The sequence below is a fragment of the Saccopteryx bilineata genome, chromosome 5 (genome assembly GCF_036850765.1).
Source record: "Saccopteryx bilineata isolate mSacBil1 chromosome 5, mSacBil1_pri_phased_curated, whole genome shotgun sequence".
NCBI lineage: Eukaryota > Metazoa > Chordata > Mammalia > Chiroptera > Emballonuridae > Saccopteryx > Saccopteryx bilineata.
Genome location: NC_089494.1, coordinates 77,694,718 through 77,718,748, shown reverse-complemented (window position 1 = coordinate 77,718,748; position 24,031 = coordinate 77,694,718). Strand labels below are relative to the sequence as shown.

General features: G+C 39.4%; 1 protein-coding gene across 6 annotated transcripts in view; it reads left to right on the top strand.

The window, feature by feature from the left end:
• The window catches only part of MARCHF7 (membrane associated ring-CH-type finger 7), a 180,271-nt gene that overhangs the window by 122,781 nt on the left and 33,459 nt on the right, over positions 1–24,031 (top strand). For 5 of the 6 annotated variants that reach the window (XR_010731887.1, XR_010731886.1, XM_066279520.1 and 2 more), the window contains one exon: positions 22,108–22,272. Coding sequence is in view for 4 of the 6 variants with exons in the window: in XM_066279520.1 (XP_066135617.1) it covers positions 22,120–22,272 (153 nt within the window). In the remaining 2 variants the exon portion in view is untranslated. Of the gene's footprint in view, positions 1–2,099; positions 2,402–22,107; positions 22,273–24,031 lie in introns of all 6 variants that reach the window. The other variant, XM_066279518.1, reaches the window with a different exon arrangement.

Here is a 24,031-nt window from a genome sequence, read left to right as displayed (position 1 = left end):
TTCTCACAAGTCATTTTACAAAAGAAATATTTCTTTAAATACAGTTGCTAAACTGTATAAACTGAATCCAAAAGTGGGGGGATAAAATTAGAATTTGAGAGTTGGCTCCGGTTTAATTTTCACTGACCTTAATTTTTAACTTTTCTACTCTGGTCTGAACTCGTGGTTAAAGCTGGTTTTTCTTGCTCTTTCTCTGACTCAACCGGTTAGACTAGATAAGTTGAACACCTGGTTTTAAAATCACCTACTGGTCTACATATACCCATTTATGTCATCAGCTTTAAAAGAGGGCAAATATTTTATCTTAAAAGCTAGTTCTCATCTTTCCATTCTGTTCATTGCACTTGAGTGTAATGTACTTCTCACCTCCCAGAAAAACCCTAAAACAGGTTTCACTTACAGAATGAAGATTGAAACTTGACACTTAAAGGATTTTAAATACACCTCAAAGGGGAACTTTTTATCTCATAGAGAACTGTAGTGGAGACTTAAAATCATAGTCATATTTTCCCAAAGAGGTATTAACCTTTTTTCTAGTTATTAGTTTTTTAAGATGTCTATATATTTGTCTTGTCAGCTAAAGACCTCGAAAGTACTGTGCTTTCCACATTTGACCAGCCTTAGCTTAGCTTTCATGTCTCCATGGTCCCTAGGATCCCCTTCCTTCCTTCCTTCCTTTTTAAAATTGATGTTAGACACAGACAGGAAGGGGAGAGAGAGAGGGAGGAGTGAGATGAGAAGCATCAGCTCATAGTTGCTTCACTTTAGTTAAATACGTGCCTTGAATGGGGTGAGGGGGGCAGCACAAGCAGAGCCAGTGACCCCTTGTTCAAGGCAGCGACCTTGGGACCATTTCAATGATCCTGTGCTCAAGCCAGCCACCCCATGCTCGAGCTGGCAAGCCTGTACTCAACCTTGCAACCTCGGAGTTTCGAACTAGGAACCTCAACATCCTGAGCGGAAGCTCTATCCACTCACAGCTCCACCACTAGTCAAGCAATACTATAATTTCTTATTGGGGGAAAAATTTTTCCCCAGAAACAGGTTTTATTTTTTTTTTTAAACAAAAGTAAAGGTAAATAATGGAATTGTAACTATATGTGTAGTTCTGGAAGACAATTGGCAATTACAATATATACATTGGTATGTTTTTGATAATTCTGGCCATCATGACATGAATTTATTGTATGGTAGTAATGTGCTTGTGGTAACTCAGTAACTGCAACTCACCTGGATATTTAAGACAAATTATAAGTTAGACCCTGAAACAATCAGATTTTTCTTAGAAACTGGTATGATCATTGTAGGAAAGTGAAAGCTAGAATAAGTTTTGAAGCTTTATGGCTAGACAAACCACCTCAATCACATAGACTGAAACTACTGTTTAATATTTTTTTGCAGTTCTTTGTGCCTTTTGGGCAATTGTACTGGTTTTACATGAGTTCAGTCATTCAGCTGGATAATTTCAGCTGAGAAAGTCATGCCATCACTTTCACATGACTGGCAGTTGGTGTTGCTTAACATTTAGGCTTTGTTCCATGTGGTCTTTTATGATACGGCGGTCTCAAGTGGAAACTGTAAGACTTCTTACACCTTTAAAAATCATACTGTCACTTAATACTGCATATTCTTTCAGTCAAAGTAAATCTCGAAACTAGCCCCCATTCAAGGGGTAGGGAATTAAAAGTTTGTCTCTTCCTGGGTAAACCAGAAGTACCACAGTGCAAAGAGTTGTGTGCATGCAGGTGGGAAGGATTTGTACCTATATTTTGTAAATTTACCACAGGTTGCTTACAATTTTAAAAACAAGCATCCTTCACAATGTCATGATTGGGATTTGCTTTAAAATAGAGGATATTAAAATGAACAAGATAGGTTAATTGTTGAAGATTGTTGATTGGTACATGGAAGTTTATTATCTCTAATTTTCTGTGTAGGTTTGAAATTTGTAGTAAAATGGGGGGGCATACACTCAGGTAATCTAAACTGCATTTAGTGAAGTGATTTTAACCTTATCTTCCACTTAGTACATATTTCATAGAGTAGTACTTTATTGTTTATTTTCTGCTCTCTTTTATTTTGTTATTTTTAATTTTTAGGTGAGAGGAGATGGTGAGACAGACTCCCACATGCACTCCAACTGGGATTCACTTCTGTGGTTGATGCTCAAGGACTGAGCTGTTTTTAGTGCCTGAGGCTGATGCGCTCAAGCTATCCTCAGCTTCTGGGGCCATTCTTGAACTAGTTGAGCTGCTGGCTGTGAGAAGGACAGAGGGACAAAATGGGAAGAGAAACAGATGGTCGTTTCTCCTTTGTGCCCTTACTGGGTATCAAACCCGGGACATCCATACATTGAGCTGATGTTCTGTTCATTGAACCAATATTAACTACTTTCTTTGTGGTATGTAAATACTAAGGAGTGTAAAACAGTAATATAGCAATTTAGAAAGAGGTTTCTTCTTAAGCATTCTGGGTAGATTTTTTGTAATAATAGTTGTCTCAAAAAATCCCATATCTTTTATTTGAAAATAGCTGTTTTTCTTATTTATCAAAGTAAGATCAAGTACGTTTAAGAAATTTTGGACCCTGGCTGGGGAGCTCTGTTGGTTAGAACATCATCCTTATACGTTATTGGTTGCAGGTTCCATCCCCAGTCAGGGCACAGAAAAGAATCCAACCAGTGAGCCTGACCAGGCAGTGGCACAGTGGGTAGAGCATTAGCCTGGGATGCTGAGGACCCATGTTCAAAAATATGGTTTTCTGCTTGAATGTGGGATCATAGACATGACCTCATGGTTTCTGGCTTGGCTGAAGCCCCCTAGTCAAGGCACATATGAGAAAGCAGTTAATTAACAACTAAGGTGTCGCAACGAAGAATTGATGCTTCTCCTCTCTCTCCCTTCCTGTCTGTCTCTCTCAAAAATTAAATAAAAAGAACCAGGGAATAAATGAGTAAGTGGAACAACAAATCAGTGTTTCTCTGTCTTCACCCTCCCTTCGCTTCTCTCTCAAATCAATACATTAAAATATTTTTTTGATTTTGGAAGACTAAATATACAGAAGAAAACAAAACCTACCCAGAGATAATGGTAATATGTTAATAATGCTTGTTTCTTTCCCAATTTTTATGAATGTACTTACACAAATAGGTATATAAGTGTCTTATATCTGAATGGCTTTATTATTTTTTTTTAAAGATGATGATTATGTTATTGATTAGAGGAAGAGAAAGAGAGGCAGGAACATTGATCTGTTCCTGTTGTGCCCTGACTGGGAATCGAATCAGCAACCTCTGCTTGTGGGACAAGACCCAAACCAACAGAGCTATTGGACCAGGGCCTGAATGACTTTAAAAAGTCTTTTTTTTTTTTTTAAACTACATGTTGAAGACAAATAGTAAATTAATTTCATTAATTAAATAATGAAAAAGTCATTATTTACTAAGTTGTTTATATGAAAATCTTTTTTAAAAATTGCTTGATTTTAGAGAGGGGAAAGGAGAAAGAAACATCAGTCTGTTGCTCCACCTGTTTGTGCATTCATTGGTTAATCCTGTATGTGCCCTGACTAGGGATTGGACCTGCAGCCTTGAGCATTGAGACAATGCTCTAACCAACCGAGCTATCTGGCCAGTGCATATATGTGAAAATCTTTTAACAGTGGTAGTATTGCTTAATAATAACTAGTGTTTGCTGAATATATACTATGTGCCAGCAAAGTTTATAATATACTTTTGAAGTTGGTACTATTACTAGTCTCCTTTTGTGAGTGAAGAAATTAAGCATACAAAGATTAAACCTAGAGTCACACCAAGTAAAGGACAGATTTCAAAGCTTGCACTCTTTTTTTTTGTTTGTTTGTGTTTTTCTGAAGTTTGAAGCGGGGAGGCAATCAGACAGACTTGCATATGCTGGACCTGGACACCCCCCCCACACACACACACATGCTCACCAGGGGGCAATGCTCTGCCCATCTGGGGCATCACTCCGTTGGGGCTGGAGCCATTCTAGCACCTGAGGCGGAGGCCATGGAGCCATCCTCAGTGCCCAGGTCAACTTTGCTCCAATGGAGCCTTGGCTGCGGGAGGGGAATAGAGATAGAGAGGAAAGAGAGGGGGGAAAGGTGGAGAAGCAGATGTATGTTTCTCCTGTGTGCCCTGACCGGGAATATTGAACCTGGGACTTCTACACGCTGGGCCGATGCTCTACTGCTGAGCCAACTGGCCAGGGCAAAGCTTGCACTCTTAACTACAATATTTCTACAAATACGTAATTGGAAATTGGCTTGTGCTGAAAATTGGGCAGTGCTTAATTTATCTTGCCTAGCCTCAGTTTTCTGTTTTTGGAAAAATTACCTTTATTAATGTATACATTTAAAATAAAGGAAATATTTTAGGTGTTGGCCATAATATTTGTTAATTGGGATAGCTAATAGGGATAGGGCCAGTGCTCTTTTGTTAGTCTGGTGTTTGGTTCATTACTGCTATGTGACTTGACAGATTCTGAACAGGACTGTTAACTGTAGTAATGGGACACAGCATTCTGGTGTGATAGGAAGAGAATATGTCCCATTTGACAGAACTTTTTAAGCAAAATCAGTGAAAAATGTTTGAGCACTACACTGCTATTTCTCAGATCTTCAGAGTTAACAGATTTCCAAATTTATTGAACCAAAAGCTTAAGCCCTACTTGATAGGCAACCTGGAGTGGTACTCAGAGAAAGTTTTACTCTTAATTAGGGTAGTAGGTAGGTCTCCTTTGCTCCAAGTATTTTCCTAAATACTGCCTGAAGTTTTTCAGTTTACTTTTTCATAGTGCCCCAGATTCTACTAATTAGACATAATCAGTTGGGATAGGGGTGGGGGAACTAAGGCTGACGAGGTAGAAGGTACAGTACAAATGGAAGACAAGGAGGTCTATGTGTATGTGAAAAAGTAAATTGATCAGTGTGATTGAAAATAAATTCTCACCCAGACTACTTTCCTGTGGTTTGTGTGTGTGTGACAGAGGCAGAGAGACAGAGAGGGACAGACAGACAGGAAGGGAGAGAAATGAGAAATATCAATTCTTCACTGCAGCACCTTAGTTGTTCATAGATTGATTGCTTTCTCATCTGTGCCTTGACCTGGGGGCTACAGCAGAGTGAGTGACCCCTTGCTTAAGCCAGCGACCTTTGGCTCTGAACCTTGCTCAAATCAGATGTGCCCACGCTCGAGCTGGTGACCTTGGGGTTTTTTTGTTTTTGTTTTTTTTTTTAAAGATTTTATTTATTCATTATAGAGAGGGGAGAGAGAGAGAGAGAGAGAAGGGGAGAGGAGCAGGAAGCATCAACTCCCATATGTGCCTTGACCAGGCAAGCCTAGGGTTTTGAACCGGCAACCTCAGCATTTCCAGGTTGATGCTTTATCCACTGCGCCACCACAGATCAGGCCGACCTTGGGGTTTTGATCTTGGGTCCTCTGTGTCCCAGTCCAATGCTCTATCTGCTGCACCACCTCCTGGTCAGATTGCTTTCCTGTGTTTTAAAAACTATTTCCAACATGCTTTAAGACCTCTTCTGGGCGTAGACTTCAGACTACTCATTCTTTACAAACTTTCTCTTGTCCTCTTCTCCCAACTGTGTGCCAATATATACATACATGTATATATGCGTGTAGTATATACATATATATACTTGTATAAATGTGTATATATAATAGTTCTTATGTCTATGTCTATGCATACATATATATGTGTGTGTATATATGTATATGTAAAAAATAGTTCTTCAGCACTCAGAATAATTCTTCCCTCCCCACCACTCTTTTAGATTGAGATATATTGAATCTGCTTTCTATTCATTTACTTTGGGCCCTCACTAATTTGTCTTGGAGCCATGTGTCTCTTTCTAATATCTTGTCCTTACTACTGAGTTATTTTAGGTTTTTCTATTTGTTTGTTTTTAGCTGATGCTGTTTCAGAATCTTCAGTAGCTCCTAAGCTTGTAGCCAAATGAGTAGTTTTTCCCCATGGTTCCATAACAGTAGTAAAATTAATTACTAAGTTAGTTTCAAAATTGCAAGAAATGCAGGAAGCTGTATAGGACTATTATAGAGGCAGGGCAAAACCAGGTGAGTTTTGCTAGACTAGTTATTGTTTCATTTTTGCAAACTGTAATTGTCAGGCCTGACCTGTGGTGGCGCAGTGGATGAGGCGTTGACCTGGAAATGCTGAGGTCGCCGGTTCGAAACCCTGGGCTTGCCTGGTCAAGGCACATATGGGAGTTGATGCTTCCAGCTCCTCCCCCCTTCTCTGTCTCTCTTCTCTCTCTCTGTTTCTCCCTCTCCTCCCTAAAATGAATAAATAATAAAAAAAAAATTAAAAAACAAACACACAAAAAAAACTGTAATTGTCAGAAACATAATTTCTGGATCTTTAATGAAAAAATAATATAGCCATTACTGATGATGAAAAGCTTCAAAATTGTTCCCTTATGAAAGTAAAAAAATACTGAGCAGAGGATACAAAATTACCTTTACAGTCTAGATAGGATCTACTTTCTGTCTTCCTTCAGAGTCCTTTCTATTCCTCTCTCCCCTTTTATGCCTTCAGTTTTATCCCTCACACTTAACATTCTTCAACATTCTTTAGTATCTTTATACCTTCTTCCTCTTTTTTTTAATTTATAAAATTAAATTCAACAGGGTGACACTGATCCACAAGAGTACATAGGTTTCAGGTAAACATTTCAACAGCATTTGAACAGTTGATTATGTAGTATGTCCCTCACCCAAAATCAAATCATTTTCCGTTACCTTATATTTGTTCCTCTTAATACCCTTTCCCTCTCCCAAGTTGTCCTCCCCCTGGTAACCTTGGTACTCTTATCTATGTCCATGAGTCTCAGTTTTGTATCCTACCTATATGTGAAACCATATAGTTTTTAGCTTTTTCTGATTTACTTACTGCACTCAGTATAATGTTCTCAAGATTCATCCATGTTGTCGTAAATGACATGACATCATTTCTTATGGCTGAATAGTAGTCCATTGTATATATGTTCCACATCTTCTTTATTTAGTCCTCTATCGACGGACACTGGTTGTTTCCATGTCTTGGCCACTTTGAATAATGCCATGATGAACGGTGGTTGTGCGTGTATTTATGTACCAATGTTTTTAAGTTTTGGGGGTAGATAACCCAGTAGAGGGGTTGCTGGGTCAAATGCTAGTTCTATTCTTAATTTTTTGAGGAACTACCATACTTTGTTCCATGATGGTTGTACTAATTTGCATTCCCATTAGCAATGAATGAGGGTTCCTTCTCCACAGCCTCTCCAATACTTGTTATTACCTATCTTGTTGATAAAAGCCAATCTAACAGGTATGAGGTGGTATCTCATTGTATTTTTTATTTTTTATTGCATTTTTCTGAAGCTGGAAACAGGGAGAGCAGGGAGAGACAGTCAGACAGACTCCCTCATGCGCCCGACCGGGATCCACCCAGCACGCCCACCATGGGGCGACGCTCTGCCCACCAGGGGGCGATGCTCTGCCCATCCTGGGTGTTGCCATGTTGCGACCAGAGCCACTCTAGCGCCTGAGGCAGAGGCCACAGAGCCATCCCCAGCGCCCAGGCCATCTTTGCTCCAATGGAGCCTTGGCTGCGGGAGGGGAAGAGAGAGACAGAGAGGAAAGCGAGGCGGAGGGGTGGAGAAGCAAATGGGTGCTTCTCCTGTGTGCCCTGGCCGGGAATCGAACCCGGGTCCTCCGCACGCTAGGCCGACGCTCTACCGCTGAGCCAACCGGCCAGGGCTCTCATTATATTTTTAATTTGCATTTCTCAAATAGCTAGTGAAAAAGGAGTCTCTTTTCGTATATCTGTTGGCCATTTGTATGTCTTGGGAGAAGTGTCTGTTCAGGGCCTCTTCCCATTTTTTTTCTTTTGTTTTTAGATTTTATTTTTATTGATTTTTAGAGACAGTAGAGAGGGGAAAGAGAAAGAGGGTGAGAAGTGGGAAGCATCAAGTCATTGTAGTTGCTTTCTATATGTGCCTTGACTGGGTAAGCCCAGGGATTTGAACCGGCACCTCCGTGTTCCAGGTTGACGCCACCACAGTCGGGCTCTCTCCCCATTTTTAAATAGTATTGCTTGCTTGTTTTTTGCTGCGTTTTGCCAGTTCTTTATATATTTTGGGTAGTAACCCCTTATTGGAGCTGTTGTTTGCAATTATCTCCCTTTTAGTTGGCTGTTTGTTTTGTTGTCAACTTCTTTTGTTGTACAGAACCTCTAGTTTGAATTAGGCCCATTTTTTTATTTTTGCTTTTACATCCCTTGCCTTTGGGGTCAAATTGATAAATTGTTTTTTATGACCAAGGTCCATGAGTTTAGTACCTATGTTATTTTCTATGTCAGCTCTTATATTTAGGTCTTTGATTCATTTTGAATTAATTTTTGTGCAGGGGACAAACTGTAGTCAAGTTTTATTCATTTGCATGTGGCTTTCCAATTTTCCCAGCACCATTTATTTTTATTTATTTTTTAGACTTTATTTTTTGTTGTTTTTATTTTTTTAATATATTTTTTTTAGATTTTATTTATTCATTTCTAGAAAGAGAGGAGAGAGAGAGAGAGAGAGAGAAGGGGGTAGGAGCAGGAAGCATTAACTCCCTTATGTGCCTTGACCAGGCAAGCCCAGGGATTAGAATCAGCAACCTCAGTGTTCCAGGTTGACGCTTTATCCACTGCGCCACCACAGGTCAGCCAGCCAGCACCATTTATTGAAGAGATTTTCTTTACTGTGTGTTTTTGGCTCCTTTGTCAAAGATTATTTGTCCGTATATATGTGGTTTTGTTTCTGGGCTCTCGGTTCTATTCCATTAGTCTGTGTGTTTTCCTGCCAATACCATGCTGTTTTGATTATTGTGGCTCTGTTTCTTTCTCTTCTGTTTTCATTCCTCAAAGATCAACTCAGATGTAGACTGTTGTTGCCTTTTTTTTTTTTTCTAAGAGGTGTGGTGGGGGCAGCCAGGGACTGACAAACAGGAAGAGAGAAAGATGATAAGCATCAACTTATACCTGTTAGTTCATTGATTGCTTTCTCATATGTGCCTTGACCCAGGGAGTACAACCAAGCCAGTGACCCCTTGCTCAAGCCAGTGACCTTGGCTTTAAGCCTGATGAGCCTGTGCTCAATCCTGAGATCTCAGGGATTTGAACCTGGAGTCTCAGCATCCCAGGCTGATGATCTTGCCACTGTGTGGTCAGGTTGCTGTTGCTTATTTGGAGCAAAGCTCATGGTGCATAAGGGTGTTAGTTCTTTGCATCCTCCTCCAGTCTTAGGTGGGCCCTGTGGACCTTATTCTCAGAGATGGGGCTGTCCCAATATTTCTTCCTTTCTTCCTGCCTCCTAAAGTCTAGAGTACAGACAGACCCCTGCCACTGCCCCTGTTCCTTCCATCTGATCTCTGCCTTGTATTGGTGGAGGATTTTGGGTATTCAGGTTTCATAGCCTGTAAAGGCCAAAAAATAGTGCCCTTGTATTAGTGCAGAGTCCTTATAGAAAGTGGCTTTTCTACTCCTGTCCAAAAACATCTAATCCAATCTTGTACTCACTTGGGGTCTGGAGCATGGATGAGCTTCTTAGTCCCTACGTGGTCTTGCTACAGAAAGTGAGACTTCAGATCTCCTGCTTGTCTTTATTTTTTCTTATGAATACTCAGTAGAGACCTATGGAAAAGATGTCTCATGTTGGAGTTCCCAAAGTTTTTAAACTCTCATACTAGGAAATATTTGGCCTTTAGGAATTTAAAGTTAAATAAAATTTGGTTGTTTCATAGCAACTTTTATGGTGGCTACTTTTGTCCCATTGCTCCTTGTTGGAGGATCTTGCCATTCTTTGTAGTTCAGTTCATCTAGTTGCCTTGCAACCTCAGTTCTACTGGACTCAAGAAAAGTGATTTAATATGTGGTTATCTGTCTTACTCTTGTTATGTTAGAGTAAGAGCAGTGTTCTCTTGTGGCTACTAAGCAGAGACGAAACACTCCTCACCCTCTATTTTTGATTAATTTTACTTGAAATTATTCAAGTAGAGGAAAGTTGAGAGAATAGCAAAAATAATATCTGTTTAACCTCACCTACATTTAGTAGTTAATAATTTGCCATATATGCTATATATGGGTTATATGTATTTTACATACAGTGCTTTCTAAAATATGTAATTTTTTTTTTTTTTTTTTTTGCATTTTTTTGAAGCTGGAAACAGGGAGAGACAGTCAGACAGACTCCCGCATGCGCCCGACCGGGATCCACCGGGCACGCCCACCAGGGGGCGACGCTCTGCCCACCAGGGGGCGATGCTCTGCCCATCCTGGGCATCGCCATGTTGCGACCAGAGCCACTCTAGCGTCTGAGGTAGAGGCCACAGAGCCAACCCCAGCGCCCGGGCCATTTTTGCTCCAATGGAGCCTTGGCTGCGGGAGGGGAAGAGAGAGACAGAGAGGAAGGCGCGGCGGAGGGGTGGAGAAGCAAATGGGCGCTTCTCCTATGTGCCCTGGCCGGGAATCGAACCCGGGTCCTCCGCACGCTAGGCCGACGCTCTACCGCTGAGCCAACTGGCCAGGGCTAAAATATGTAATTTTATTTTGAATTATTTGATACTAAGTTGCAGACATTGTGACACTTCACTAAAATTCAGTCTACATTCAAACTTTCTGTTCTATAAATCAGGAACCAGCTGTTGCATGCATTGCATTGGATTTTGTTTCTTTAGTCTCAAACTAGAATAGAACAATACTTTCGTGCTGTGACACTGATTTTTGAAGAGTCCAGGCCAGTTTTCTTACAGATTGTCCTCCATCCAATTTAGTCATTTTTTCACATGTGCTTTTTGCAGTGTCCTCTTCGCTGCACATAGTTTTTATGCTTTCTTTATTTAAACATTGTAAATATATAGTAGTTTTATATAATCTATCTGAAATACTTGCTTTGACACTTTTTCTCTTGTATATTGCATCTCAGGGACTTGTTTTGGTGCCTTATTTCATTGTATGCTTAATTATAGCCTGCTCATTATACTTAAAAGATTGTAGAAATAATCTGAATCCTAGCATGAAGGCACATTCCTTCAGGAAGATTTGTGTTTGCTTATGTCTTGTTTTTGGTGGCTTACTTGGTGGGGACCATCTTAAACTAAATTTAGGGTTTGAGCTTCTATTTACTGTTTAGGAAATAACAACCTTAGCTGCATATCTGCGCAAGAACTGCTTTTCCTCTGGTGTAGCTCTTAACCTGTTGTTAGGGACTTGGAGTTCAGCTGCCTGATAAGATGGTCTGTTACAGTGCCCCCCAACCTTTTTTGGGCCACGGACCGGTTTAATGTCAGAAAATATTTTCACGGACCAGCCTTTAGGGTAGGACAGATAAACACAAAATAAAATTATGTGACCGGCATAAAAACTGTGGTATTTTTAAATATAATTGTCAAACTTACAAGACAAGCATCATGAGTGAGTCTTAGACGGATGTAACAGAGGGAATCGGGTCATTTTTAAAAAATAAAACATCTTTCAGACTTAAATGGAAATAAAATGGAAATAATGTAAGTTATTTATTCTTTCTCTGTAGACCGGTACCAAATGGCCCATGGACCTATGAGGGTCCGTGGCCCAGGGGTTGAGGACCGCTGGTTTATTAGAGTCCTAACCTTCTGCATGTCCTGGTCTTTGATTTTTTTTTTTTCATGAGATTGACAAGACAAAATTAAGTTTTTTGGAATTTACAAACATTTTTAGAACAGAAGTGACTTTTGTACTTTAACTTTTTTTTTTTTTTTTCATTTTTCTGAAGCTGGAAACAGGGAGAGACAGTCAGACAGACTCCCGCATGCGCCCGACCGGGATCCACCCAGCACGCCCCCCAGGGGCTACGCTCTGCCCACCAGGGGGCGATGCTCTGCCCATCCTGGGCGTCGCCATGTTGCGACCAGAGCCACTCTAGCACCTGAGGCAGAGGCCACAGAGCCATGCCCAGCGCCCGGGCCATCTCTGCTCCAGTGGAGCTGCGGGAGGGGAAGAGAGAGACAGAGAGGAAGGCGCGGCGGAGGGGTGGAGAAGCAAATGGGCGCTTCTCCTGTGTGCCCTGGCCAGGAATTGAACCCGGGTCCTCCGCACGCTAGGCCGACGCTCTACCGCTGAACCAACCGGCCAGGGCCTTCTTTAACTTTTTGATTCTCATTTTCTCTTCATTATAGACCTAGTAATTCCATATTATTTTGTCAACCCTTTATTGCTTTTAAGAGGCTGTTCTTTATATTTTATGTAACATATTCATTGTTGGGGGGAAGTATTAGTTTGAATAACCTGCCATTATCAACAACCAAAGATATTTTTTTCCATGGCATTTTCTGTATATCTGAGGTAATATTCTGCAGTTATTTGTGTATTTAATTCCCTTCACTCCCCTTATCCCTAAAATACGACTGCAGGAGATAGGCTTTATTACTACATTTCAATAGTTGAGCACTCTGTCTGGTATAAAGCACTCAATAACTAACTCTTAGAAATTGAGCTTAGCTAGGGTTTTTTTTTTTTTTCCAGGTGATAGCTTGAAATTAAGTGGGGAGGGTAGGTTAAAGTTTTGGATGCAAGGTCAAAGAATTTAGACTTCCTTTTTAAGGTAGTAGAAAACAATTGAATGGATTGGAAAATGGTGCCATTTCTAGCAGGATAAAATACATAAGAAAATGTGTGGATTGATGATGTTCCTTTTAGACAAAGTCTAGCATGGTTTTGTTAAGAGACAAACTTTGTTGGTTTACACAGAGTAGCGCTGTGTGGATTGATGATGTTCCTTTAGACAAAGTCCAGCGTGGTTTTGTTAGAGACAAACTGTTGGTTTATACAGAGTAACCCTGATATCCAAGTAAAGCCTTGTTGAAAAACATTATAAAATTCAATTTAAATTCATTTGTATTCTAGAATAAGTTATGAAATAGTTTTTTCAATTGCACTTAACAGGTGATTAAGAGATTTTGGTAACTTGCAGGTAATGTCAGGCAGAAAAACTAGTTACAGAATTTTTTACATTGGGTAATGACATAGAATTCCTTTAGGATTTTACTTCGATGAATATAAAGTTTAAGATTATTTCCACAGAATATATTTGAATGGTGCTATATATTGGTAGAAAAACTTTTTTTGCTCTAAACAGCCTTTATAGTGTTCAACAGGGCACCAAAAACATGAACTTACTTTAAAGAGTTCTTCCAAGTTTCCTAGGAAGCAACAATCTCAAATAGTGATTATAAGACTTTTGTGGCTTTGTAGTTCATCGTTCTGCATTCCATGCAAGTTCAGGCATGTAGAAAGTGTGGACTTTTGCTGACAGTGCCTCAGCTTAATCATAGATTTGTTGATAAGGAATTTGATCACATAATTCTAGTTAGACCCATGATGCTTAGGACTTCATTGAGTCTCAAAGAGTATTATTCTGTTATGAAAGTTTCATAGTAATGATGAGAGCAGTATACAAATTGAATGACTAGTACATATCTCTTACCATCTACATGAATCACAGCTCTGATGTGGTAAGTCTTTATCTTACCACCAAATAGAGAGCTTGACTGTCTCAACTGTGAAATCAAATCTAAAGAAATTTAGAAAACAAACAGTATATAGTGACAGGAGAAAACTAAGATACCATTATATTGACAATTGAGGAAAGGTACATATAAACTTTTTTTGGTGCTATGTACTCTTTAAGACTTGGTTAAAAGCATTAAGGTTCAAATACTTCCTGCTAATGTGCTATTTTTGCTTATACCTATTCCTTTATAGCACTTATAATTTATGTGGTTATTTGTATAGCTTCACTCTACTAGACTACAACTTCTTGATAATCATTCTTGCAGGATGTTGGATGTTGTCACTTCATCCCCTTGGTTAGTATTAATTTTAGTGTGGCTGATACATGCTAAACACCTAAGAAACTGTTAAAAGATTGAAAGAATTAAAAAAAAATGCCTCATAGTTAGTACCTTGCAGGTGATTTGATAGTTTTTCAAGGACTGTACATTAAAAAAATATTTTTTTGCTATTTTTTGTGCTTTTGACCTACAGCTTATGCAACCATATTATATAAGTTCTCTGGTAACACCTACATTGTCAAAATTCAATCAGTTTATGTAGAGGAGTTGCCAGAAATAGTTTTATACAGTATAAATGATATCTCTCATAGGACTCTGCCTCTTTGTCTTCTCTCAAGGGGTTTGTTTTGAGCAGATTTCCTACTAGGTTAGTTTAGTTTCATTCTACATGTATGCAGGTAAGAATTGGATATAAATATAGTCAAAGTAAAACTATGGAGGTATATTTAAAAATCATTATTGTTATTAAAGAATCATCTATAGACCTGTATCTTAAAAATCATTTTGTTTCCTGTTAAATATCCTCAGGTCACAACTACAGTCCTTTTAGTGTTTTTATAGCCTTCTTGGTAAAACAATAAATCTGCTACTTTTAAAATCATTTATGGGTTTTTGCATGTCATTGTTTAAGCATTAATACTCTTTCTATTGTACACTTTCTTTAAAAGCCCAACTGATAACACACCTTTTTAGTAAAAAAAAAATTTGTGCGGACATACATACATAGCTTATAAAAAGCTGAAGTGATGGTATGCTTTATCCAAACTAGGCCAATTTTAAGAGACAACCCAAGCACTATTAATAATTGTCCTGGAATAATGAGCACAAATTAGGACTTTTCTAACCATAAACTGGAACTGTTCTAGGCAGACCAGGAAACATCTTCATCCTACTTAAAAGGATAACAGTAGTTCTTTGCCCCACTCTTTACCTTAATTTCATTCCCACTTTCCAAAGGCAGTAAGTAGCCCTCAACTTTTTAGCTATTCTAGGATTTACCTTTATGCACTGCTTACAAAAATTAGGGGATATTTTATAGCTTCATATTCATTTTGAAATATTCCCTAATTTTTGTGAGCAGTATATTTCTAAGTGCTGTATTTATACTGTTTGTGATTTTTTTCAGTATTGTATATGTTTTTCTTATTCACCATTGTCTCTCTTGTACAGACCTCCATCCCATAGTATGTATGTAGCAAAATCAATAGACTGTATATCATCATAAATATGTGAATACTGAGAGTTCACCCAAGCATAATACCTCCTTTCTTGAACAATAGCTCTCTTGTATCACTCAATAAATTCAATTAAAATAAATTTATTCAATTGCCATTTGTTCAGTATTTTTCCAATTGTATTGTCTTTGCCACATACAGGAATAGTTTCTGTTTAATGTTTTTTCTTAGAACTTGGATTCCATTATCTGTGATCCTGCTCCAATCTCAGTATGTTTCTAACCCTATGCTTTTTTCATACCTTTTCTTGAATAGTGTGTCTAGTTCTTTAATTACTTACATTCCCATTTTCCTAGGACATCCTCTTCATTTAGCTTCCTTTGATCTTTTTTTTGTTTTGTGAAAAAAAAAATTTTTTTTTACTTTTGTATGTCTGAAAATGTGTCCTGAACTCTATCTCACATTTAGTTTTCAGATTGGAATTCAAGGCTAAACATTTTTCTTAGTATTACAATTATTGCTTCATTGTCTTAAAAACTTTTAAAGTTGAAATCAAGTAAGCATTCTAATTTCTTTTGTATGTGACCTGCTTTTTCACTGTCATACTATTTTTGGAAATTTCAAGAGGATAAATTGTGTTTAGTGTTGGTCTTTCTTTTGATCTGCTGAATACTTTTGAACTCTTTCAATGTGAAGATCTGTATTCTTTAATTCTAGAAAGGTTCTTTTATTTCTTTGATTTTTTGTTCTAATTAAATAACTCTCCTTGACAGTGCTCCTATTTTTAAAACATTTTCTACTTCAGAGAAGTTTACTCTAAGCCTTATGTTGATTATTATAATATACCACATTTTAAAAATAGTGTATCACATTTTGAATATCCATAAGCTCTTTTTTATTTTTTTGAGAGAGAGAGACAGACAGACAGACAGGTCCATAACAGGAACATGGAGCTGCTCCTGTTTGTGCCCTGACCGGGAAATCAAGCTGGCAACCTCCATGCTCTGGGACAACGCTCCAGCCAATCAAACTATCTGACGAAGGCTCACTTACTTTGTTTTCTTCCCTCCCTTCTTTCCTTTCCCTCTCTTCCCTCTCTCCCTCCTTTTCCTTTCCTTTTTGATTGATTGATTGATTTTTAGAGAAACGGAGGAAGGGGAGAAGGGAAGCATTCATTTGTTGTTTCACTCAGTCGTGTATTCACTGGATGTTTCCTGTGTGTGCCCTGACTGGGGTTCAAACCCACATCTTTCTCATGCATTGTGTTATTTTATGAATGAATGTATTGCCACTTTGAGATAATAATTAGTTTCTTCAGATTTTCTTTAAATTCTTTTTTGGTATTTCTTTCATATCAGAGGCCTTCCTTGGATGCCTAGTGATCCTTGATGTTTGTCTATTAGTGGGCAGCATTAAAAAGCTGATAAGAAACTTTTGGTGCCTAGTAGATTTTGTTGGGGGTAGGATGATCAAAATGACAAGTTAGCTTTGTAATTGGAAGCGTCCCATATGTTGAGATCCAGAAATCTTATCTGGTGTTTTGTTTGGTGATCCAAGATTAATAAAATCCCTTAGTCTTTAGACAGCACTGTAGAAACAAAATCAGAAAAGAGTCGTTGGGTCTCAACATTGAGTACATATACTTTCTTTTATTCTTTATACTTAACTCCCACATATAGGGGAAAGAACTGTTTTGAGATCCTTACTCTCCAAAAATAAACATTCTATTTTTGGAAAGAAAGGAGCTAGGGGAAGAGTTTGGGGTTTACTGTTCCAACTATAGCTTTTAATTCAGCGATTTGCGTTTCAACCCTTTTTATGGTACTTTATGGTACTTTGTTCCTCCAGATTGTGGTTCTTTTTTTCTTTTTGAGATAGAGAGAGGGACAGATAGGGACAGAGAGACAGGAAGGGAGAGAGACGAGAAGCATCAACTCTTTTTTATGGCACCCTCATTGCTCACCATCTATCTGCTTTCTCACATGTGCCTTGACCCTGGGGCTTCAGCAGAGTGAGGGACCCCTTGCTCAAGCCAGCGACCTTGGGCCTCGACCAGTGAACTCTGGGTTCAAGCCAGTGACCATGGGGTCATGTCTATGATCCCACACTCAAGCCAGCGAACCCACACTTAGGCCGGCAACCTCGGGGGTTTGAACCTGGGTCCTCCGCATCTCAGTCTGACACTTCACTGTGCCACCGCCTGGTCCGGCCACATTGTGATTCTTTCTAATTTCACCTTTTTTTAAATACCTGGGTATGGTTTATTCTCTGTGCTGAATTATTCTACTTTTCCTACTTTTGATTTTCCAGATATACATGAAAATCTCTTGCCTTATGTGCTCCCCTTCTTCTTTTCATGGTTAGCGCTTTGGATTAATTTGCTGTCGTTTTATAGGTTTTGGCTGGAGAGGCCAAAATAGATATATTAGGTTAACCTGTCATTTTTAACATTCAAAACTGACCTTTTATCTAATAAGCTTTTCTAATTTAATCATATCTTGTCATACAGCTTTTGCTCTGGTTTCTCATTAGCTACATGTTCTTAGCTGAATGATTTTAATTTGTATTAAGCTTGTATCTTCTTTATGTTTGTTATATGTCGCCTACTGCATTATAGATCCTATGATTTGTTAAGCCCTTTGTGTCCTCTTCCCTGTCATTCCTGATAACATGTTTTTAAGACTCATTATTGGGAAATTTTCTGTAGTAACTATTCATTTAAAAAAAAATTTATTTTTGGCCCTGGCCGGTTGGCTCAGTGGTAGAGCGTTGGCCTGGCGTGCAGAAGTCCTGGGTTTGATTCCCAGCCAGGGCACACAGGAGAAGCGCCCATCTGCTTCTCTACCCCTCCCCCTCTCCTTCCTCTCTGTCTCTCTTTCCCTCCCGCATGGAGGCTCCATTGGAGCAAAGATGGCCCGGGCGCTGGGGATGGCTCCTTGGCCTCTGCCCCAGGCGCTAGAGTGGCTCTGGTCGCAACAGAACGACGCCCCGGATGGGCAGAGCATCGTCCCCTGGTGGGCATGCTGGGTGGATCCCAGTCTGACTGTCTCTCCCCGTTTCCAGCTTCAGAAAAATACAAAAAAAAAAATTATTTTTTATGTTTAATTACTGTATTTTTTGCTCCATAAGACAAACCTGACCATAAGACACACCTTGGGTTTTAAGGATGGAAAAAAAAAAAATTCTGAACCAAATGGTGTGTTAAAATATTTAATAAAGTATACCACAATAGTATTTCAACAATGTAAACTCAACAGCAGTATTAACAACCTTTAGCACTGTTATTAACAAATGAGAAGAGACTTTAATGTTCAAATACTCTTCTAGTTGTCCAGGAACCTGCAGCAGCTAAAAAAAACCCAAACATTCACTCCGTAAGACTCACAGGCATTTTCCCCTCCACTTTTGGGGAAAAATAAAATGTATCTAATGGAGCGAAAAATACATGGTTAAGTGAAAGGCAGGAGGGAGAGACAGACTCCCGCATGCTCTCTGATGGGGATTCACCTGGCAAGCCCACTAGGTGGCCTTGCTCTGCCCATCTGGGGCCCTTGCTGCATTACAACTGGAGCTGTTTTTTAGCACCTGAGGTGGAGGCCATGGAGCCTGAGGCCAACTTGCTCCAGTAGAGCCATGGCTGCAGGGGAGAAAAGAGAGAGAGAAAGAGAAGCGAGAGGAGAAGAGGTGGAGAAGCAGATGCATGCTTCACCTGTGTGCTCTGACCTGGAATCCAACCCAGAGTATCCACTTGTAGGGCTGACTCTCTACCATTGAGCAAACCAGCCAGGCTCTGTACTTTTCTTAATTTCAGTCCATTTTCCGAACAATAAGAGAATAATTTTTTACCTTGGAAGTTGGTGACGGAGAAGTTGAAGAGATTATTTTGATTTTTTCCCCTACTTTCTTTTGTTTTTATTTTGTTTCTATTTTCAAGACTGATGGTATCTCTCCGTTATCCTGAGGCCTTATTGTAAATCGTTTCCCAGAAATTTGATTATTTTTTGGTGACACAGGCAGAGAGAGAGAGAGACAGACAGACAGACAGACAGAAAAGGAGAGAGATACGTAGCATCTGTTCTTCGTGGCGGTATCTTAGTTTATTGATTGCTTGTTCATTGATTGATTTCTTATATTTGTCTTAATTGGGGGGCTACAGCACAGCGAGTGACCCCTTGCTCAAGCCAGCGACCATGGGTCATGTCTATGATCTCACCTGTATTCAAACCGGATTAGCCTGTCTGTGCTCAAGCCGATGACTTCTGGGTTTCAAACCTGGGTTAGGCATCCCCAGGAAATTTTTAAGTTGGGTGTGTGTGTGTGTGTGTGTGTGTGTGTATAATATAAGAAATCTTGCCCTGGCCAGTTTGCTCAGTGGACAGAGCACCGGCTTATCATATGGATGTCCCAGGTTTGATTTCCAGTCAGTGCACACGTGATAAGCAACTATACAGTGTGTCCTTAAAGTCATGGTGTACTTTTGACCGGTCACAGGAAAGCAACAAAAGATGATAGAAATGTGCAATCTGCACCAAATAAAAGGAAAACTCTTCCAGGTTCATACCTATTCAGTGCAGTTCAATGTGGGCTCATGCACAGATTTTTTTTAGGGCTCCTTAGGTAGCTATCCCATATAGCCTCTACAGACTCGTCACTGACTGATGGCCTACCAGAACGGGGTTTCTCCACCAAACTGCTGGTTTCCTTCAACTGCTTATCCCACTGAGTAATGTTATTCTTTTTTTTTTTTAATTTTATTTATTCATTTTTAGAGAGGAGAGAGACAGAGGAAGAGAGAGAGACAGAGAAAGAGAAGGGGGGAGGAGCTGGAAGCATCAACTCCCATATGTGCCTTGACCAGGCAAGCCCAGGGTTTCAAACCTGCTACCTCAGCATTTCCAGGTCGACGCTTTATCCACTGCGCCACCACAGGTCAGGCGAGTAATGTTATTCCTATGTGGTGGCACTTCATTATAAACGTGCCGATATTCATGTTGCACTTTGGTCACGGATTCGAATTTAGCGAGCCACAGAACACACTGAACTTTCCTCTGTACCATCCACATCTCGACTGGCATGGCCGTGGGTTGCTCCGCTATATACATGGTGTTACGTCATCATCTTGGCATGCACACATGCTGCCACATCATCCTACAGAAACTGGGAGGGTTTTCCTTTTATTTGGTGCAGATTTCACTTTTCTATCGTCTTTTGTTGCTTTCTTGTGACCGGTCATAAGTGCACCGAATTTACGGACACACTGTACTTCTTTCTCCCCACTTCTTTCTCTCTTCTCTCTCAGCCAGTGGCTTGATTGGTTTGATCATCGGCCCCAGAGACTGAGGATCAGTTGATTGGAGCATTGGTTCTGGTTAGGGCCCATGTGGGAGTTTGTCTACCTCCTTTCCTTTCCTAAAAAAAATGTAATCTTGATAGCTGCACTATTGTAGTAGCCTAAAACTGGAAACAACCCAGTGTCCATCTGCAGAAGAATGGGCAAATAGATTGTGTAGATTGATAGAGTGGAATACTGTATAAACCAGTTGGAGTGAACTTAAAATAGCTGCATGCACCAACATGAAAGAATTTCACAAATATATGTAATATTTAACAAATGAAATAGATATATAGAGTATATATTTATTTATATATATGTAGTTAAAAATCAGGTGTAGCTATGGTATCTCTTGGCATAGGTTGAGAGAAATGTTTAGTGAAGAAAACCTGGAAATTTTCACTTTGAGAGAGGAGGTAGACAGAACAAATTGTAGCATAAGGTTGTATGATGTCTTAATAAAAGTATGCATAGGCCCTGGCCGGTTGGCTCAGTGATAGAGCATTGGCCCATTTGCTTCTCCACCCCTCCTCCTTCCTCTCTGTCTTTCTCTTCCCCTCCCGCAGCCAAGGCTCCATTGGAGCAAAGATGGCCCGGGCGCTGGGGATGGCTCCTTGGCCTCTGCCCTAGGCGCTAGAGTGGCTCTGGTTGCGGCAGAGCGACGCCCTGGAGGGGCAGAGCATCGCCCCCTGGTGGGCGTGCCGGGTGGATCCCGGTCGGGCGCATGCGGGAGTCTGTCTGACTGTCTCTCCCCGTTTCCAGCTTCAGAAAAATACAAAAAAAAAAAATAATAATAATAAAAAGTATGCATAAAGTGGAGCCACAGATAGAAAATTGCTTGTTTTAAGACTATAATTAGGAACTGAATGGGGAATGAAGGTCTATGAGAACATTTTATGTTAAGGGATGTACAGATAGTACAATTAAGCTAATATTCATGGTATGAGTATCAAACACAAATAAAAGCTAAGAATAGCAAGATAATCAAGGACAAATTTGTACAGGGTTTTATATGAAGATGTAACTGAGTAAGGAAAAGAGCCCAGGCTTTGGAAACAACAAACCTTAGTTCCTCATCTTACTTTTTTTATTTTGGATGCTTCATTTTACGGATTGTTGGGAACTTTTGATAGACTAGACCAAGGGTCTCAAACTCGCGGCCAGCGGGCCACATGCGGCCCGCCGAACAATTTTGTGCGGCCCGCAGACTAATCCACGAAGTTCAAAATATTTTGGATAAAATTAAGTAAGCCTAGGGGCCTACTTGTATTTTTCATTTCTCTAGCATCCTAGCTAGATATTAGCTTAGTTAACAGCAGTTGTGATGCGAACTACAGTTTCTGGTCGTTTTGTGACACTGAGTAAACTGCATGTACGATTGTGCTTGTTGTACTGATTTTTTTTTTTGTTTTCAACTGCAGTGAGAAAAGTGTTGCGTAACTAGTAACTAGACCTAGTGCAGCCCCCCGAACAACTGTGATCTTGCTCTGCGGCCCACGTGCTGAGTTGAGTTTGAGACCCCTGGACTAGACCTTTGCTTTGTAGAAGAGGGTTGATACTAGTCTTGTAATTTGCCATGACAGATATAGTTAATTTGCATGAGTAATTCTAGATTTGAGTTGGTGATTAAGAAAGAATTAGAATAGAGATTTGCATTTTTTCCCAAAGGCAATTAATCAAAATTTGCATTGTTACAGGAAACCTTAAGAATGGAGTCTAAACCTTCAAGGATTCCAAGAAGAATTTCTGTTCAACCCTCCAACTCTTTAAGTGCCAGGATGATGTCTGGAAGTAGAGGAAATAGTTTAAATGATACCTATCACTCCAGAGACTCTTCTTTTAGACTGGATTCTGAATATCAGGTAATGTCTTAATTTTGAATATATATACAGTTTTTTTTTTCAGAATCCTTGGACCACGTTTGTCTTTTGGATTTTAGGTAAGTAGTAGAGTATGTTTATAATACCCTCAGCTGAATTTGAGGCAGAAAAATATTATGTCTCTAGCAAAAAGAATGATTGTTCATACCAAGTAGCAAAAACTTAAAATATTTTTCAAACTTCTTGGATTTCAGTATTATGAATGGAGGAATGTGATCTTACATAAAGTGATTATACTTTCCAAAGAAGTGGAAACCTTTTTTACTTAAAAGCGTATCAATTTAAATATAAATTGAACTAAGTTAATTTGTGGATGACTTTCTCAAAGGACCAAAAATTTCATTTTTTTTCTTTAACATTACATTAATTTATCTGACTTTTCTCTGAGAGAATACAAAGCAGTGATGGAATACTGACTGTTGTTAAGGATTTTTGCGGGGGTGGGGGGGTGTTTGTTTTGCTTTGCTTTGCTTTGGTTTTTTTGACAATATGACTTCTAAATAATTTTGCTTTTAGATGAGTTTTAGGATTTTCTTAGTAATGACTGCACTAATTCATGATCTACAAAACATACATAAGCTTCTCTTACTTACCTAGCTAATTTTCCTTAAGACTAACAGCATTTTTGGGTTTTGAAAATGTTTATTAGTGTTAAAACACAAGTTGTTTTTAGTATAAAACAAAATCGTAGAAGGCGTGATTTATAGGTTTAGTGCAGTTTATCTTGTCTTTTGAATATAAGTGTATTGCATTATTGGCTAAACACCTAATTAAATCACGTGATTTGCTGAAGTCCAGTGCTTAGGTAACTGAATCTAATAGAATCTGTAAGTGAACATTTCTGTATTACGTATTTATGTCTGTATATCATGTGATGTATTATATGATAAAAACATTTCTACACAGTAGTAAAAATTTTATATTCAGAGACTAAAGTAAAAAATTTTTCTAAAATGTCTATATCTACCTACACACTTGTAACTTAATTTAAGCAATTAATTCTATTGTATTACTTTTAATATGAAATAAAGTAGCAGACTTTTTTGTGCTCAGTTATTGACTTCTCCCTCCCTCCCTCCCTCCCTTCAACAGACAGGAAGAGAGATAAGAAGCATCAATTCATAGCTGCACTTAATTGTTCATTGATTGCTTTCTCTATGTGCCTTGACTGTGGGCACCAGTTGAGCCAGTGGCCTTGTGGTCACGTCTGTGATCCCGCGCTCAAGTGGGATGAGTTTGTTCTGAAGCTGGCAACCTTGGGGTTTCGAACCTAGGTCCTCACTGTCCCAGGTCAACGCTCTTATCTTCTTTTCCACCACCTGGTCAGGCTATTGACATCTTTTTAGTTTGTAGACCAGCTTTACAGAACTCAGTACCATTCAATATTTTGAATAGGTATGTTTTCTTTCTTTTTCTTTTTTTTACAGGGACAGAGAGAGGGATAGACAGGGACAGACAGAAAGGAACGGAGAGAGATGAGAAGCATCAATCATCAGTTTTTCGTTGTGACACCTTAGTTGTTCATTGATTGCTTTCTCATATGTGCCTTGACTGCGGACCCTCAGCAGACTGAGCAACCCTTTGCTCAAGCCAGATGAGCCTGCACTCAAGCTGGCGACCTCCGGGTCTCGAACCTGGGTCATCCGCATCCCAATCTGACACTGTCCACTGCACCACCACCTGGTCAGGCTTGAATAGTTACGTTTTCTAAAGAACTTAAAAAAACAGTGGCCTTTAATTT